Source organism: Anomaloglossus baeobatrachus, chromosome 1 (assembly GCF_048569485.1).
Source record: "Anomaloglossus baeobatrachus isolate aAnoBae1 chromosome 1, aAnoBae1.hap1, whole genome shotgun sequence".
In the NCBI taxonomy this organism is placed as follows: Eukaryota; Metazoa; Chordata; class Amphibia; order Anura; family Aromobatidae; genus Anomaloglossus; species Anomaloglossus baeobatrachus.
This window is the reverse complement of record NC_134353.1, coordinates 526,286,053-526,304,808: the sequence shown is the minus strand read 5'-3', so window position 1 is coordinate 526,304,808 and position 18,756 is coordinate 526,286,053. Positions and strand designations below refer to the sequence as shown.

At 50.2% G+C, this 18,756-nt stretch overlaps 1 protein-coding gene across 1 annotated transcript in view; it reads right to left on the bottom strand.

The window, feature by feature from the left end:
* The window catches only part of RIGI (RNA sensor RIG-I), a 233,708-nt gene that overhangs the window by 199,925 nt on the left and 15,027 nt on the right, over positions 1-18,756 (bottom strand). Inside the window, exons 2-3 of the mRNA XM_075316231.1 lie at positions 14,184-14,317; positions 6,340-6,474 (exon numbers count right to left, since the gene is read on the bottom strand). Of these exons, the coding sequence (XP_075172346.1) occupies positions 6,340-6,474; positions 14,184-14,289 (241 nt within the window). The 5' untranslated portion in view covers positions 14,290-14,317. The remainder of the gene's footprint in view (positions 1-6,339; positions 6,475-14,183; positions 14,318-18,756) is intronic.

Here is an 18,756-nt window from a genome sequence, read left to right as displayed (position 1 = left end):
TGCGCTTGACCTGCTGAGATAGCTTGCAGCGCCCATACGGCTGCGAATGCTGGGGCAAAAGAAGCGCCGATAGCTTCATAGATGGATTTCAACCAGAGCTCCATCTGCCTGTCAGTGGCATCTTTGAGTGAAGCCCCGTCTTCCACTGCAAGTATGGATCTAGCTGCCAGTCTGGAGATTGGAGGATCCACTTTGGGACACTGAGCCCAACTTTTGACCACGTCAGGGGGAAAGGGATAACGTGTATCCTTAAGGCGCTTAGAAAAACGCTTATCTGGACAAGCATGGTGATTCTGGACTGCCTCTCTGAAATCAGAGTGGTCCAGAAACATACTCGGTGTACGCTTGGGAAACCTGAAACGGAATTTCTCCTGCTGTGAAGCTGACTCCTCCACCGGAGGAGCTGAGGGAGAAATATCCAACATACGATTGATGGACGCAATAAGGTCGTTCACTATGGCGTCCCCGTCCGGAGTATCAAGATTGAGAGCGGCCTCAGGATCAGAATCCTGATCAGCTGTGTCCGCATCATCAACTAGAGATTCCCCCCGCTGAGACCCTGAACAATATGAGGATGTCAAGGGAATTGTCAAGCGAGCTCGCTTAGTCGGTCTGGGGCCGGGGTCTGTGTCAGAACCCTCAGCCTGGGATCCATGAGACACCCCAGGAGGACATTGTTGGTCCAACTGAGGTGGGCCAGGGGACAAAGATTCAACAGAGTCCCTGTGCTGAGATACCGGCCTGGACTGCAAGGCTTCTAGTATCTTAGCCATAGTCTCAGAGAGTTTTGCAAACTCTGTCCCCGTCACCTGAACAGTGTCAGCAGGTGGCTCCCCCTGGGCCCCCCTTAGCAGAGGCTCTAGTTGAGTAAGTGCCACAGGGGCCGAACAGTGCACACAATGACGGTCAGTGGAACCTGCCGGTAGCGGGGTCATACATGCGGCGCAGGCAGCATAATAAGCCTGTGTTTTGGCACCCCTGCCTTTCGTGGGCGCCATGCTATTATCTTCCCTGAGTAACACAATAGGGTATATAGCCAGAAATCAACTGTGCACCATACAGTGTAAAATATGTATACCATAAACATATAATGTTACACTACTGCACAATGGGGCTAGCACCACAGGTGCTGCTTACCACCCGCTTAAAGCGGTTGTGAGGCCACCAGAGTCCCTGCCTGAGTCTCCCAGACTTTGTCCCCCTCTGTAGCGTCCAAGGAGCTGACAGGAATGGCTGCCGGCGTCCTGAGGAGAGGTGGGAGCCGTGGGCGTGACCCAGAAAGAGCGGGAACTGGTGCCCGCACTGTGCACAGTGAGAGGGGTGGAGTATGCAAAGCATGCTCCAGCCCTCAGTGCTGCTCGTTCTGTGCAGCGTCCCGCCCTTCCCCTGCCTGTCAGGGCTGTGGGCGGGAGGAAAGGAAACTAGGCCGCAAAAAGCCGGGGACTCTAGTAATAAACGCGGCCGCCGTAAAAGCGCGGCCGGCGTGAAAGTCCCCGGCGCACTACAAGTCCCAGCCGCGCCGCAGTGTTTCCCTGGCAGCGGCGGTTAGTGCGGCAGTCCCTATACATAAACACACTCAGCAGCGCTGAGTGTGTAATGGCACATATTAACCCGGTCAGCGCCGCGGTCCCCGGTGCACTAGCACACCCAGCAATGCTGGAGTGTTGCTGTGCGCGGTCCCCACGGGGACACAGAGTACCTCCAAGTAGCAGGGCCATGTCCCTGAACGATACCCGGCTCCTATCCAGCAGTCTCCCAGGAGTTGTGGATGAAGCACGGTCTCAGTGCCTGGAGACCGATAGGATCCCACTTCACCAGAGCCCTGAGGGGGATGGGGAAGGAAAGCAGCATGTGGGCTCCAGCCTCCGTACCCGCAATGGATACCTCAACCTTAACTACACCGCCGACAAGAGTGGGGTGAGAAGGGAGCATGCTGGGGGCCCTATATGGGCCCACTTTTCTTCCATCCGATATAGTCAGCAGCTGCTGCTGACCAATCTGTGGAGCTGTGCGTGCGTGTCTGACCTCCTTCGCACAAAGCAAAAAACTGAGGAGCCCGTGGGAGCACGGGGGGTGTATAGGCAGAAGGGGAGGGGCTTAACACTTTTAAGTGTAATACTTTGTGCGGCCTCCGGAGGCATAGCCTATACACCCAATTGTCTGGGTCTCCCAATGGAGCGACAAAGAAATCAACCTTACAACACCGCCGACACAGTGGGGTGAGAAGGGACATGCCGGGAGTCCAGACGTGGACCCGCATTTCTTCAATCTCTTTCCAAAAAGCAAAAAATCTTATCAGAATGCATGTGTGGATGTATGCCTCCTGAACACAAAGCGATAAACTGGCTGGGACTGGCTCACCAGGGGGTGTATAAGCTCAGAGGGAGGAGCTACACTTTTAAGTGTAGTACTTGTGTGTCCTCCGGAGGCAGAAGCTAAACACCCATGGTCTGGGTCTCCCAAAGAAACGATAAAGAAATATACAAATTAAAAGTCAGCAGAGAAGTTGTTGCTTTAGAAAATTTCATTTTTAGACCACTACAATCATAGAATGTAAATAAATGGATAATATGTATATAGACAATTTTGAGCCTTTTATTTAAAGGCAAGTGATCTCAGAAAATAACCTATTTTTTTGTTTCAGTTTTTGTGCTAAATGTTGTTGTTTTTTTTATTTGGTAAAAGGATTTTTTCCACCATCTTTATTAAAAAAAATATATATTTATTTTATTTATTAATATATTATTTTTTTATTTTTTTTTAAATCATGCAATGTTTACATTGACCATAGTTTTTTTATTGTAAGAGCTTGGTTCCACTTGCGCATAGCCTCCGATGTGAGAGCATCGGAATCGGAAGCGATGCTCTAATGACCCTCTGCTGCGGGCGTCAGCGAAGGGTCATTCGACTGCGATCCGATCTTGCAGTCGGATCACAGCTGCGTAGAAGAGGGGGGGAGCACTTTTGTCCTCTCCTCCGTGGACCCTCTCTGTGTACATCACAATGCGGTCAGATGACATTCGAGTGCAGTGCAATGTTTCATACGCACCCATAGACTTGTATGGGTGCGTGCTTGCCGAGACTCGTTGCCAAACGTAGCGTGCTGCGATTCATTTCTCAGGCCGATATGGCATGAAAAATCAATCGCAGATGGACACTGCCCCATAGTTCTGCATTAGAGTGATAGCAATCCGATGTTTTATCAGATTGCACTTGTCTGTGCAAAACGCAAGTGGAACCGGGGCCTAAGGCGGGCTTTACACGCTGCGACATCGCTAGCATTTGCTAGCGATGTCGAGCGCGATAGCAGCCGCCCCCGTCACATGGCCGATCGCTGCCGTAGCGAACATTATCGCTACGGCAGCGTCACACGCACATACCTGCTCTGCGACGTCGCTGTGACCGGCGAACCGCCTCCTTTCTAAGGGGGCGGTTCGTTCAGCGTCACAGCAACGTCACAGCAGCGTCACCGAACTCAATAGAAAAGGAAGGGAGGAGATGAGCACCAACTCTTCAAAGAGTCTATGCTAATTGCATGTTATGCAAGTAATAGGTTCATGTTTAATGAGACCTGAAATGGATTTGCCACATTTATACTCCCCTGAAGAGTTTTTCTGAACGAAACGCGTTTGGAGGTACACCTGGTTTTCTAAGGGGCTCCGCTATGAGAATGTTTGGACCCCAATGACTTCAATGAAAAGTGGCACCTGTAAAATTTGGTGAGACAAATCCGATTATTATTAGTAGTGGACTTCAATGGAAAGTGGCACCTATAAATTTGGTGAGAAAAGTCCAATTTACTATAGCGGTGGAAGTTCAACTATAGTCTGGTTTGCACATATCCCTTGAATAGACAGGAGGGGCCAAACCTTTTTATGTGTTGGTTGTTTGTCTTCTATTTGTGAGCGTTGACCACAATTGTAGAGGATCTAGTAAAAGCTAAATTTTAATATTTTTTGCCATCATATTTTTTGCCTTATTAAGAGAATTTGCTGCTTTAAAGTTTTGCTACCTTGTATTTAGATATTTGAAATTTACCCAGTGGCTATTTGTATCAGAGATAAAACTTAGGCTATGTGCGCACTAGGCCGTTTTACCCGCGGATTTACCCGCGGATTTGCTGCGGAAATTTCTTGAGAAAGGTTTGAAATCTTTCTGCAGACATTTCCCAGCAAAACCTATGGGAACAAAAAATAGATGTGCGCACGCTGCGGATTTTTCTCAAGAAACTTTCTTCAGAAAATCTGTATGTCCATTATTTTCCACAGGTAGCTGCGGTATACCCCCGGAATTTCACTCCATTCACTGTAATGTAATCGCGAAATTCTGGGGGTATACCGCAAGTAGCAAATGATGTGTGGTATAACCCCGGTATAGCCGCGATTTACCTGCGGTAATGCTCATCGCTGCCTGAGGTTTTGCAGGGAGGGATGTCATTATGCCAGGAAGAGGAGGTGGAGCAGAGTAAACACACACGTCACACTCCCTGGACGCCGCACAGAAGCACTTCCGTGTGACATCCGGCAGGTGCCCGTGCAGTCTGTGTCCCGCTGCAGCCCCGCCGCTGCACGCACAGCAGTATCAGTGTCTGCCCGCAGTGTCAGCAGCTTGTCACCCTGCAGCGCAGGCAGACACTGACACAGAGCAGTGCGTGCAGACGCGGGGATGCCGAGCGCTGCTGTCAGGAGGTGAGATGAGATCATTACCTGCTGTGACGATCTCCTGCCTCCTGACGTCACCGCGGTCACTGCTGTCTATGCCCGTCTCGCGAGCGGCCCGAGACTGTCACTAGCGGTGACGTCACGGGCTCTCGCGATACTGCTGACAACGCGGCGGGCATAGAGGTCAGTGACAGCGCTGATGGCAGGACTGCAGGAGATCATCACAGCAGGTAATGATCTCATCTATCCTCCTGACAGCAGCGCTCGGCATTCCCTGCAGTGACCTGGGCTATTGATGTTAGCTCAGGTCATTGCATTGCTCTCCCAGCCAATGGGGAACATTCTGTTCTTCATGGACTGGGACAGTGACTATGGTATGGATCGCCGTGGGACGCCCCCCCCTTATGGGATTACGCCGGATGTGGAATTGATTGTTCTTATCAATAAATTGGTGAAAGAGGGAATGTGGGGAGTGTTTTTTTTCAAATAAAACTTTTTTTGTTGTCTATTTTATATTTCTTACTGACTGAGTTTGTGATGTCAGGTATCTGATAGACGCGTGACATCACTAACCCCAGGGCTTGATGCCAGGTGACATTACACATCTGGCATCAACCCCATATATTACCTCGTTTGCCACCGCACCAGGGCAACGGGATGAGTTGGGGCGAAGCGCCAGGATTGGCACGTCTAATGGATGCGATACTTCTGAGGCGGCTGCAGCCTGCTATTTTTAGGCTGCGGAGTGTCCAATAACAGTGGACCTCCCTAGTCTGAGAATATCAGACCCCAGCTGTCCGCTTTACCTTGGCTGGTGATCCAATTTGGGGGGGACCCCATGTTTTTTGTTTTAAATTATTTATTTAATGTAAAATAACAGCGTGGGGTGCCCTCTGTTTTGGATTACCAGCCAAGGTGAAGCTGCCAGCTGTGGTCTGCAGGCTGCAGCCGTCTGCTTTACCCTAGCTGGCTACAAAAATAGGGGGGACCCCACGTCATTTTTTTTTAAATTATTTATTTTTTGGCTAAATACAAGGCTAGGCACCCTTTAGTGCCACATGAAAGTCACTAAAGGGTGCCAGCTTAGAATATGCAGGGGGGTGGGACATTATATAGGTCTTTCTCATCTATCCATCTATTCATCTATCCATCTTTCCCTCTATCCATTATCTGTCTATCGATTATCTATATTATTTATTTCTATTCAGCATAAAAAAACGCAGGGACCAACCTGCGGAAAAACCGCGGCAAAACCGCGGCAATAACGCATGCGTTTTTCCCGCGGATTTGGTGCGTTTTTTTACCGCAGGTGCGGTAATCTTCAACTCCCAGAAGTTTCTCAAGAAATTTTCTTGAGAAAAATCACTTTTCCAGTGCGCACATAGCCTTAGCAGTACCATGCGGACTATAGTCCGAAGAAGTCATCAGCAATAAGTAACTGGAGCACAAAAATGAACAGAAATCTTAGATAATGCTCAAAATCCTTTGGTTTATAAAGAAACAGCACCAAGAAAACAGACATTGTCTGACATTTTGATCTATGTAGAGGTCTTCCTCAAGGATATCTGTATAGTAGGGCTTGCGATGAGTGGTGGAGTTTTGCTCAGTTTTCTGCTACTTTGATGGATTAGAAAATGAATATAAGAATTAATGATGGGATTACCACTATAAAACATACCAGTTGTGCCCAGGACATCAATGAAGCCTTGGTACCATCCTTCACTTTCTAGCTCGAGTAACTTATCCATGAACATGTTGGCAGCTATAGTAGGTCCCCTTGCATCCTCTGCTTGTTTTATCTGCTCTTGGATACCTTTCAGAAGAAGAAGGGAATTTTGTTACTTACCGTAAATTCCTTTTCTTCTAGCTCTTATTGGGAGACCCAGACGATTGGGGTATAGCTACTGCCCTCTGGAGGCCACACAAAGCACTACATTAAAAGTGCAAGGCCCCTCCCCCTCTGGCTATACCCCCCCGTGGTATCACGGGTTCTCCAGTTTTAGTGCCAAAGCAAGAAGGAGGAAGCCAATAACTGGTTTAAACAAATTAACTCCGAATAACATCGGAGAACTGAAAAACCGTTCAACATGAACAACACGTGTACCCGCAAACAACAAAAAAACATCCCGAAGGACAACAGGGCGGGTGCTGGGTCTCCCAATAAGAGCTAGAAGAAAAGGAATTTACGGTAAGTAACAAAATTCCCTTCTTCTTCAGCGCTCTATTGGGAGACCCAGACGATTGGGACGTCCAAAAGCTGTCCCTGGGTGGGTAAATAAATACCTCATGTTAGAGCTGCAAAACAGCCCTCCCCTACGGGGGTGTCACTGCCGCCTGCAGGACTCTTCTACCTAAGCTGGCATCCGCCGAAGCATAGGTATGCACCTGATAATGCTTGGTGAAAGTGTGCAGACTGGACCAGGTAGCTGCCTGGCACACCTGTTGAGCCGAAGCCTGGTGACGTAATGCCCAGGACGCACCCACGGCTCTGGTGGAGTGGGCTTTTAGCCCCGAAGGAACCGGAAGCCCCGCAGAACGGTAGGCCTCTAGAATTGGTTCTTTGATCCATCGAGCCAGGGTGGCTTTAGAAGCCTGCAACCCCTTGCGCGGACCAGCGACAAGGACGAAAAGTGCATCGGCACGGCGTATGGGCGCCGTGCGGGAAATGTAGATTCTGAGTGCTCTCACCAGATCTAGCAAACGTAAGGCCTTTTCATACCGGTGAACCGGATGAGGGCAAAAAGAAGGTAAGGAAATATCCTGATTAAGATGAAAAGAGGATACGACCTTAGGGAGAAACTCCGGAATGGGGCGCAGCACAACCTTGTCCTGGTGGAACACCAGGAAGGGAGCCTTAGATGACAGAGCTGCCAGCTCAGACACTCGCCGAAGCGATGTGATTGCAACAAGAAACGCCACTTTCTGCGACAGCCGAGAAAAGGAAACTTCCTTCAGAGGCTCGAAGGGCGGCTTCTGGAGAGCAACTAGTACCCTGTTCAGATCCCATGGATCTAACGGTCGCTTGTACGGGGGCACAATATGACAGACCCCCTGCAGGAACGTGCGCACCTTAGGAAGACGTGCTAGACGCTTCTGAAAAAACACGGATAGTGCCGAAACTTGCCCTTTAAGGGAACTGAGCGACAAGCCCTTTTCTAACCCCGATTGCAGGAAGGAAAGAAACTTGGGCAATGCAAATGGCCAGGGAGACACTCCCTGAGCAGAGCACCAGGACAAGAAAATCTTCCACGTTCTGTGGTAGATCTTAGCCGAATTCGACTTTCTAGCTTGTCTCATTGTGGCAATGACTCCCTGAGATAATCCAGCAGATGCTAGGATCCAGGACTCAATGGCCACACAGTCAGGTTCAGGGCCGCAGAATTCTGATGGAAAAACGGCCCTTGGGACAGTAAGTCTGGTCGGTCTGGCAGTGACCACGGTCGACCGATCGTGAGATGCCACAGATCCGGATACCACGACCTCCTCGGCCAGTCTGGAGCGACGAGTATGACGCGGCTGCACTCGGATCTGATCTTGCGTAGCACTCTGGGCAAGAGCGCCAGAGGCGGAAACACGTATGGGAGCTGAAACTGCGACCAATCTTGAACCAAGGCGTCTGCCGCCAGAGCTCTTTGATCGCGCGACCTCGCCATGAATGCCGGGACCTTGTTGTTGTGCCGGGATGCCATTAGGTCGACGTCCGGCACTCCCCAGCGGCGACAGATTTCCTGAAACACGTCCGGGTGAAGGGACCATTCCCCTGCGTCCATGCCCTGGCGACTGAGGAAGTCTGCTTCCCAGTTTTCTACGCCTGGGATGTGAACCGCGGATATGGTGGATGCTCTGTCCTCCACCCACATTAGAATGCGCCGGACTTCTTGGAAGGCTTGCCGACTGCGCGTCCCTCCTTGGTGGTTGATGTATGCCACCGCTGTGGAGTTGTCCGATTGGATTCGGATCTGCTTTCCTTCCAGCCACTGTTGGAAGGCCAGTAGAGCAAGATACACTGCTCTGATCTCCAGAACATTGATCTGAAGGGTGGACTCCTGCGGAGTCCACGTCCCCTGAGCCCTGTGGTGGAGAAATACTGCTCCCCACCCTGACAGACTCGCATCTGTCGTGACTACTGCCCAGGATGGGGGCAGGAAGGATCTTCCCTGAGACAATGATGTGGGAAGGAGCCACCATTGTAGAGAGTCTTTGGCCGTCTGGGAAAGCGAGACTTTCCTGTCCAGGGACGTTGACTTCCCGTCCCATTGGCGGAGAATGTCCCATTGAAGTGGGCGCAGATGAAACTGCGCAAAGGGAACTGCTTCCATGGCTGCCACCATCTTCCCTAGGAAATGCATGAGGCGCCGCAAGGGATGCAACTGGCCCTGCAGGAGAGATTGCACCCCTGTCTGTAGTGACCGCTGCTTGTCCAGCGGAAGCTTCACTATCGCTGCTAGAGTATGAAACTCCATGCCAAGATACGTTAGTGACTGAGTCGGTGATAGGATCGACTTTGGAAAGTTGATGATCCATCCGAAAGACTGTAGAGTCTCCAGCGTAGCATTCAGACTGAGTTGGCATGCCTCCTGAGAGGGAGCTTTGACCAATAAGTCGTCTAGGTAAGGAATCACCGAGTGACCCTGAGAGTGCAAGACTGCTACCACCGCCGCCATGACCTTGGTGAAGACCCGTGGGGCTGTCGCCAGACCAAATGGAAGAGCTACGAACTGAAAATGGTCGTCTCCTATCACAAAACGTAGAAAACGTTGATGTTCTGTAGCAATTGGCACGTGGAGATAAGCATCCTTGATGTCTATTGAGGCAAGGAAGTCTCCTCTGGACATTGAGGCAATGACAGAGCGGAGGGTTTCCATCCGGAACCTCCTGGCGTGCACATGTTTGTTGAGCCGTTTTAGGTCCAGAACAGGACGGAACGAGCCGTCCTTTTTTGGAACCACAAAGAGATTGGAGTAAAACCCTTGCCCTTGTTCCTGAGGAGGGACTGGGATAACCACTCCTTCCGCTTTTAGGGAATCCACCGCCTGCAGCAGAGCATCTGCTCGGTCTGGCCGTGGGGAGGTTCTGAAGAACCGAGCTGGAGGACGAGAATTGAACTCGATTCTGTACCCGCGAGACAAAATGTCCGTCACCCACCGGTCTTTGACCTGTGACATCCAAATGCCGGAAAAGCGGGAGAGCCTGCCCCCGACCGGCGATGCGGAGGGGGGGGGCTGGAAGTCATGAGGTAGCCGCTTTGGAAGCGGTACCTCCATTTGCTTTCTTGGGGCGTGTGTGAGTCCGCCACGAATCTGAGTTTCTTTGCGTCCTCTGAGTCCCTTTGGACGAGGTAAATGGTGTCTTGCCCGAACCTCGAAAGGACTGAAACCTCTGCTGCCACTTTTTCTGCTGAGGTTTGGGTGTTCTGGGTTGTGGTAAAGAGGAGTCTTTACCCTTGGACTGTTTAATGATGTCAGCCAATGGCTCGCCAAACAGTCTCTCTCTAGACAAAGGCAAACTGGTTAAACATTTTTTGGAACCAGCATCTGCTTTCCAGTCCTTTAACCACAAGGCTCTGCGCAAAACTACCGAATTGGCGGACGCCATTGAGGTGCGACTGGTAGATTCTAGGACCGCATTGATAGCGTAAGACGCAAACGCCGACATCTGCGTGGTAAGGTGCGCCACTTGCGGCACTGCTGGATGCATGATAGCATCCACTTTTGCTAAGCCAGCTGAAATAGCCTGGAGTGCCCATACGGCTGCGAATGCCGGAGCAAACGACGCGCCTATAGCTTCATAGACAGATTTTAACCAAAGGTCCATCTGTCTGTCATTGGCATCTTTAAGTGAAGCGCCATCCTCCACTGCAACTATGGATCTAGCTGCAAGTTTGGAAATCGGGGGGTCTACCTTTGGACACTGTGTCCAGCGTTTGACCACCTCAGGGGGGAAAGGGAAACGCGTATCTTTAGATCGTTTAGAGAAACGCCTTTCTGGGTGAGCGTCGTGCTTCTGGATTGATTCTCTGAAGTCAGAGTGATCTAACAAAGCACTCAATTTACGCTTGGGATAAAGGAAACGAAACTTTTCCTGCTCCGCAGCCGCCTCTTCTGCTGAAGGGGCTGGGGGAGAAATATCCAACAGCCTATTGATGGCTGAGATAAGGTCGTCTACCATGGCATCCCCATCCGGGGTATCCAGGTTGAGAGGGGTTCCAGGAGTGGATTCCTGATCACTCTCATCAGACACATCACAGGGAGACTGATTGCGCTGAGACCCTGAGCAGTGTGAAGACGTCGAGGGTCTTTCCCAGCGAGCTCGCTTAGGGTGGCTGGGGCCATCATCTGAGTCATAATCCTCGGCCTGTGAAGCCGGGGACCCCCCTGTGGGCTGGATACATTCCAAGTAAGGGGGACCTGAGGACAGAGGCCTCGCCGTGCCCAGAGACTGAGCCCCATGCATAGATTGCAAGGTCTCAAGGATTTTTGCCATAGATACAGACATATTATCTGCAAAAACTGCAAAGTCCGTCCCTGTCACCGGGGCAGAACTTACAAGCGTCTCAGCCTGGGTCGCCACCTCTCCTGACTCCGGCTGGCGAAGCAGCACCGGGTCGGAGCATTGCACACAATGGGGGTCATCAGAGCCTGCTGGTAGATTAGCCCCACATGCAGCACACGCAGTATACACAGCCCTTTTTGCCTTGGCCGCCTTGCGTTTTGAGGATGACATGTTGCTGCTTCCACAGAGCGATCTGGGATATGCAGCCAGAAGCGCACCTCACAGTGCAAGAAATACAATGTCTATATAACTGTATCCAGTACACTGATACACAGTGAGGCACTAGAGGGACCAGCACAGAAAAATCGCTTACCGCCCGCTTAAAAAGCGGGTGTGTGGTCGCCAGATAGCCCCTAGTCCAGGTCTCCCAGAGCCTTGCGTCCTTCCTCCAGCCAGGCATGCATGTAATGGCTGCCGGCGTCTCGAGAGAGGAAGGGGGGCGGGCCCTGGGCGTTCCTGGCCAAGAGCGGGAAGCCTGCTTCCCTCTGTGCATAGTGTGAGGGCTGGAGCATGTAAATCAGGCTCCAGCCCTCGTCGCTGCTTGCGAACAGCGTCTCTCCCCTACCCTGAATGACAGGGTGGGGGCGGGAACGAAACGGAGCTGCCGGCGTCCTAGGCCCAAAAAGCCGGGGACTAAAGTTATAACCGCCGCCGCCGTAAAAGCGCGGACGGCGGATCCCCGGCGCACCACAAGTCACAGCAGCGCCGCCCGGTCCAGAGGGGGTCGGCGCTGCGTTCCCAAACACAAACAATCCCCCAGTAATCTGTAGGGACACCAACTCCACGTTGCGGTCCCCGGCGCACTATAACACCCAGCCAGCCCGGAGTGTGTCTGTGCCTGCCGGGGACACAGAGTACCTGTAAGATGCAGGGCCCTGTCCCTGATCGTACTCCTGCTCCGAATCCATCAGGTTCTAATGGGTCTGTGGATGGAGCCCGGCATCAGAGCTGAGAGGCCGGCAGGATCCCACTTCCACAGAGCCCTACAAGGGGATGTGGAAGGAAAACAGCATGTCAGGCTCCAGCCCTGTACCAGCAATAGGTACCTCAACCTTACAACACCATCCAGGGGTGAGAAGGGAGCATGCTGGGGACACTATATGTGTCCTCTTTTCTTCCATCCGAAACAGTCAGCAGCTACTGCTGACTAAAATCTGTGGAGCTATGCATGGAATGTCTGACCTCCTTCGCACACAAAGCTAAAACTGGAGAACCCGTGATACCACGGGGGGGTATAGCCAGAGGGGGAGGGGCCTTGCACTTTTAATGTAGTGCTTTGTGTGGCCTCCAGAGGGCAGTAGCTATACCCCAATCGTCTGGGTCTCCCAATAGAGCGCTGAAGAAATAAGTACTGCATAGGTCAACTTTTTCATTTACAATGAAACCATACTAATATCAATCATAAGTATTGGGTTTCACTACGATGATTGGGAACCCTTTATACCATTGCATAATATGCTGTGCTGAAATGTAAAGTATACAGGCTCTAAAATCACAACACTTGGAAGAGAACACAATGTGACTACTTGCCTGTTTTTCAGGTCTAGCACTAGTTAAAATATAGAAGGTCAACTGTTGATCAGCTAAAAGGATCAAAACCCGTCCTTGTGTGCATGCGGGATGTCTGTCTATCCATGACAACCCTTAGGGGCACTTTGCACACTACGACATCGCAGCTGCGATCTCGGTGGGGTCAAATCGAAAGTGACGCACATCCGGCATCGCAGTCGATATCATGGTGTGTAAATCCTTTTTGATACAATTAACGAGCGCAAAAACGTCGTTATTGTATCATCGGTGTAGCGTCGGTCATTTCCATGAATTGGGAAATACCGATGTTACGATGTTGTTCCTCGTTCCTGCGGCAGCACACATCGCTGTGTGTGAAGTCGCAGGAGCGAGGAACATCTCCTACCTGCGTCCTGCGGCTCACGCCGGCTATGCGGAAGGAAGAAGGTGGGCGGGATTGTTTACGTCCCGCTCATCTCCGCCCCTCCGCTGCTATTGGCCGCCTGCCGTGTGATGTCGCTATGACACCGCATGACCCGCCCCCTTAATAAGGAGGCGGGTTGCTGGCCAGAGCGACGTCGCAGGGCAGGTGAGTGCATGTGATGCTGCCATAGCGATAATGTTCGCTACGGCAGCTATCACCATGATATCGCAGCTGCGACGGGGCGGGGCCTTTCACGCTTGGCATCGCAGCATCGGCTTGTGATGTCGTAGTATGCAAACTGCCCCTTAGGCCGGATTCACATTATCATCCATTTTACAGCCAAGAAAAAATAAGCATTTTTTTTATCTGTATTGTGATCCGTGTGCTATCAATTTTTTCTTTGTGCCATTCGTATGTCCGTTTTGTACATGTGTATGGCATACAATTTTTACATGAATGGTTTAGTAAATAATAAAAAACAAATAAAAAAAACAAACGTGTAGGGCATATTTGTTAAGTATCTCCTGGGAGGGGGGATCTGCATTTTTTGAGAGGTAAACTTTCCCCAACCGTGTTTTCCCCAAAATAAGCCCTACCCGAAAATAAGCCTTAATGGTTTTACCGGGGCAAAAAAAATTATAAGACAGAGTCTTATTTTTGGGTAAAGTATATATTTAAATGATGTTATAGATATGCTAATAGACACTGTCGGTTACAAGATTGGCTAATCAGGATGTTATATACGCTCCCATATGCAGTAAGGTTGGGCGTTAAGCCGGAAACGCGTCAGTTGTTCGGAATCGTGACCACATAAGTGACATGAACTGAATTAATAAAAGAAGAATTTTTTCCTATATTCCCTACCTGTGGAAGTGTCGGTATTTTTCCCCAATTTTTGTCTAACCTGTTCCTGATTTGATTTTTAATGCACCCTTTGTCTGATCCAGAATACGGATCAATTACTTTGAAGGAAAATGTTAATTATTACGTACATATCTTTTTTATGCTTCGTACAAGTTTCTGAAATAATATCTTACTTTCAGAAATCCAGGTGCTCATGTTCCTCAGCACATATGTGGGGCGCAGGATTTTCACTATATACTGACTGAAGACCTTCAGGCTTTCCTTTACCTCGGAGCCCATCTTTCCTTACTCCTTCAGATACCTATGACTGAAAAAATATTTTTATATATTATTTTTGCGTTTTCCCATTTCATTATACAAACAATGTCCATAGGAAAGAAGTCTGTTTTAATTCTTATTTAATAAATCAGTAGTATACAAGAAAATAAGCAAGTCAGTAGTACATCTTGTAGGAGAAATCTGCTTCTTTCTCCTCCTGCACTGATAATTCGCAATTCATGAGTATAATCTGTATTCAGTGAAGACTTTCCCATTACGGAGATAGGAAATGGCAGTTGGTGTCTATTAGGCTGCTTTCACACTACTTTTTTTTTTTTTTTTTAACATGCGTCATGAACGTTTTTTTGCTGTAAAAGCGGATCCTGTTGTTACAGCAAAAAAACGCATGCAAACGCATGTGTTATTTTGCAGGATCCTGTCACTTTAAGTTTATGGGTGGGCATTGGAGTCATGTGATCGGGAGTCAGTGGAATTGAACGTGATAGACGGAGAGCCGGCTTCTGACAGCTGTGGAGGCTTGTAACCAAGGTAAACATCGGTAACTTGCTTGGATACCCGATATTTACGTTGGATATGAGCATCCGCAGGTGCTAGGAGCCGGGCTGCCTGCTCCCTGCACACGTAACCAATGTAAATATCGGGTAACTAAGAGAAGTGCTTTGCTTGGTTACCCGATATTTATCTTGGTTACGAGCGTCTGCAGCTGCTAGGAGCCTGCTCCCTGCACGTAACCAAGATAAACATCGGGTAACTAAGCCCGCGGTTACCTGATGTTTACCTTGGTTACGAGCATCCTCCGCTCTCAGGCGGGGGAGAGTGGAGTGAGAGGGAGGGGGAGAGAGGGAGGGAGAGAGAGAGACTGATCACGCCAGGCTGGTTTCTGGGCATGCTCAGTAGAGCAAGCAGGATCCTGTCTATCAGCATGCCAGCGTTCACATACGTTTGCGTGCTGTTTAGTCAGGATCCAGCGATTTGCAGTATTTGGACACAGCTCAAAAACGCTACAAGTAGCGTTTTTGAAAAAAAGTTAAAAAACTGCAAGTCGCTGGATCCTTACTATAACGCACGCAAACGCAGGTGAACGCATGTTGACGCGAGTCCATTGCAAATGCATTGAAATGAAAACGCATTTGCACTAGATCCGTTTTTGCATTAAAAAAACGTTCATGACGCATGTTAAAAAAGCGTAGTGTGAAAGTAGCCTTAGGCTGCTTTCACACATCCGGCTTGAGCTGTGCGGCTCAATCCGGCTGTGCAAGCTATGCAACGGATGCGGTGAAAACACCGCATCCTTTGCATACGTTTTTCCCATGCAGCCCGTCCGGTTTTTGCCGCTTGCGGCATGCTACTGAGCATGCGCAGTAGCAAAAACCGCATGCGGCGTCCGGATGCGTTTTTTGCCGCATTGCGCCGCATCCGGCCGCCATAGGCATGCATTGAAAAATGCGCCGCATCGGCTGAATGCGGCGCGATGCGGTTTTTTTTTGCCGCACGAAAAAACGTGCCAGGCAACGTTCCATCCGGCCGCCGCATCGGCTAAATCTGCCGCATGCGGCAAAAAACGGATGGAACGCAAGGCCATGCGGCACAATGCGGCACTAATTAAAGTCTATGCAGAAAAAACGCAACCGGCAGCAAAAAAAAACGGTTGCGATTTTCCTGCAAAGTGCCGGATTGTGCCGCATTGCAGAAACCGGAGGTGTGAAAGCAGCCTTAGGCTACTTTCACACATCCGGATTTTTGCTCTGCGGCACAATACGGCGTTCTGCAGAAAAACCGCAACCGGCTTTTGTAACGCCGGTTGCGGGTTTTTTTTGCATAGACTTACATTAGTGCCGTATTGTGCCGTAGGGGCTTGCGTTCGGTCCAGTTTTTGCCGCATGCGGCAGATTTAGCCGATGCCGCGGCCGGATCGAACGTTCCCTGCAACGTTTTTTGCTCCGGCAAAAAACACCGCATCGCGCGTCATCGCATCGCGCACATCCGGCCGCTGCGGCGCATTTTTCAATGCATACCTATGGAGGCCGGATGCGGCGCGATGCTCAGTAGCATGCCGCAACCGGAAAAAAACGGACGGGCCGCATGTAAAAATTTATGCAACGGATGCGGTGTTTTCGCCGCATCCGTTGCATAGTTTTCACAGCCGGATTGAGCCGCAGTGCTCAAACCGGATGTGTGAAAGTAGCCTTAGTGATGAGCAAGCGTTACCATGCTCGGGTGCTCGGACTCGCAGGAATGAGGAGCTAGAAGAAATCACACTGCCGCAAATTCTGAAAGTTTCACTTTCTCTTATTACTTTTAACTGAGTTTTAAAATGTCGTCTTAAATTGAGCTACTTATGCACTCAAATAGGGGTATATACACAGCTGAAACCAGAAGTTTACACACACTATCTAAAAAGACACATCTGCATGTTTTTCTCACTATCTGATATGAAATTAGACTTAAGGCTACTTTACACACTGCGATATCGGTCCCGATATCGCTAGTGTGGGTACCCGCCCCCATCTGTTGAGCGACACGGGCATATCGCTGCCCGTGCCGCACAACATCGCCCACAGCCGTCACACATACTTACCTGTCCGGCGACGTCGCTGTGACCGGCGAACCGCCTCCTTTCTAAGGGGGCGGTCCGTGCGGCGTCACAGCGACGTCACTGAAACGTCACTGAACCGCCGCCCAATAGCAGCGGAGGGGCGGAGATGAGCGGGACGTAACATCCCGCCCACCTCCTTCCTTCCGCATAGCGGCCGGGAGGCAGGTAAGGGGAGCTTCCTCGTTCCTGCGGCGTCACACGCAGCGATGTGTGCTGCCGCAGGAACGAGGAACAATCTCGTTACTGCTGCAGTAACGAGATTTGAGAATGGACCCCCATGTCGCCGATTAGCGATTTTGCACGTTTTTGCAACGATGCAAAATCGCTTATCGATGTCACACGCAACGGCATCGCTAATGCGGCCGGATGTGCGTCACGAATTCCGTGACCCCAACGACTCCACATTAGCGATGTCGTAGCGTGTAAAGCCCGCTTAAAGCTTTCCTGTTTTAGGTCAATTAGGAACCAAAATTATTTATATTTGCCAAATCCCAGAATAATGAGAGAGAATGTTTAAGGCATTTTTATTACTTTCTGCAAAGTCAAAACTTTTCATACACTTAAGGCCGCTTTACACTCTGCGATAGCGATGTCGTTAGCGATCGCACCTCCCCCCGTCGTGTGTGCGTCATGGGCAAATCGCTGCCCGTGGCAAACAATATCGCTAGTGCACGTCACACGCACATACCTTCCTAGCGACGTCGCTGTGGCCGACAAACAAACTCTTTTTTAAGGGGGCAGTTCGTGTGGCGTCACAGCGACGTCACACAGCGGCCCGCCAATAGAAGCGGAGGGGCGGAGAGCAGCCGCACTAACATCACTCTCCCTTCATTGCCGGAGGACGCAGGTAAGCTGTTGTTCGTCGTTCCCGGGGTGTCACACGTAGCGATGTGTGCTGCCTCAGGAACGACGAACAACCTGCGTCCAAAATGAGCAACGATATTTGGGAAAGGAACGACGATTTCTGCCTCTTTTCGGATCGTTAGCAGTCGCTCGTAGGTGTCACACGCAACGACGTCGCTAACGACGCCAGATGTGCGTCACGAGTTCCGTGACCCTAGCGATATCTCGTTAGCGATGTAGTTGCATGTAACGGGGCATTTAGAGTGCTATGCCTTTAAGCAATATGTTGAAGTAAGCATGTTTGGAGAGATGAAGGGCAGAGTTGTATGTTTTAAAGTGAACCTGCCAGGTCCCCCGTGCACCCAGACTATGACCAGTTCTGGATGCATGTCTATAACGGTCCCTGCATCTACCGTGTTTCCCTGAAAATAAGCCCTAGCAGGAATTTTCAGCATTTTCAGCGTAAGGCTTAAATTTAAGCCCCACGAAAAAATGAACTTTATTCGCAGTTCAATAATGAAGTGTTCGTGTAGCTAAAAAAGTTACAGAATATTGCAGGACACTTCATTATAGAAAGCAGACGCCCCCAAAAGAGAGAAGAAAGAAGAGAGAAGACCCCGCAATCATACTCAGACAGAACAGGAGGACCTGCAGCGGAACGCACACCCGCTCACATCAGATCACACACCCGCTCACATCAGATCACACACCCACGCACATCACACACCCGCTCACATCAGATCACACACCCACACATATCACATCGCACACCCACTCACATCAGATAACACACCCACACACATCAGATCGCACACCCACACACATCAGATCGCACACCCGCTCATATCAGATCACACAACCGCACACATCACACACCAGCTCACATCAGATCACACACCCACACACATCACATCACACACCCACTCACATCAGATCACACACCCACACACATCAGATCACACACCCACTCACATCACATCACACACCCACTCACATCAGATCACACACCCACACACATCACATCACAC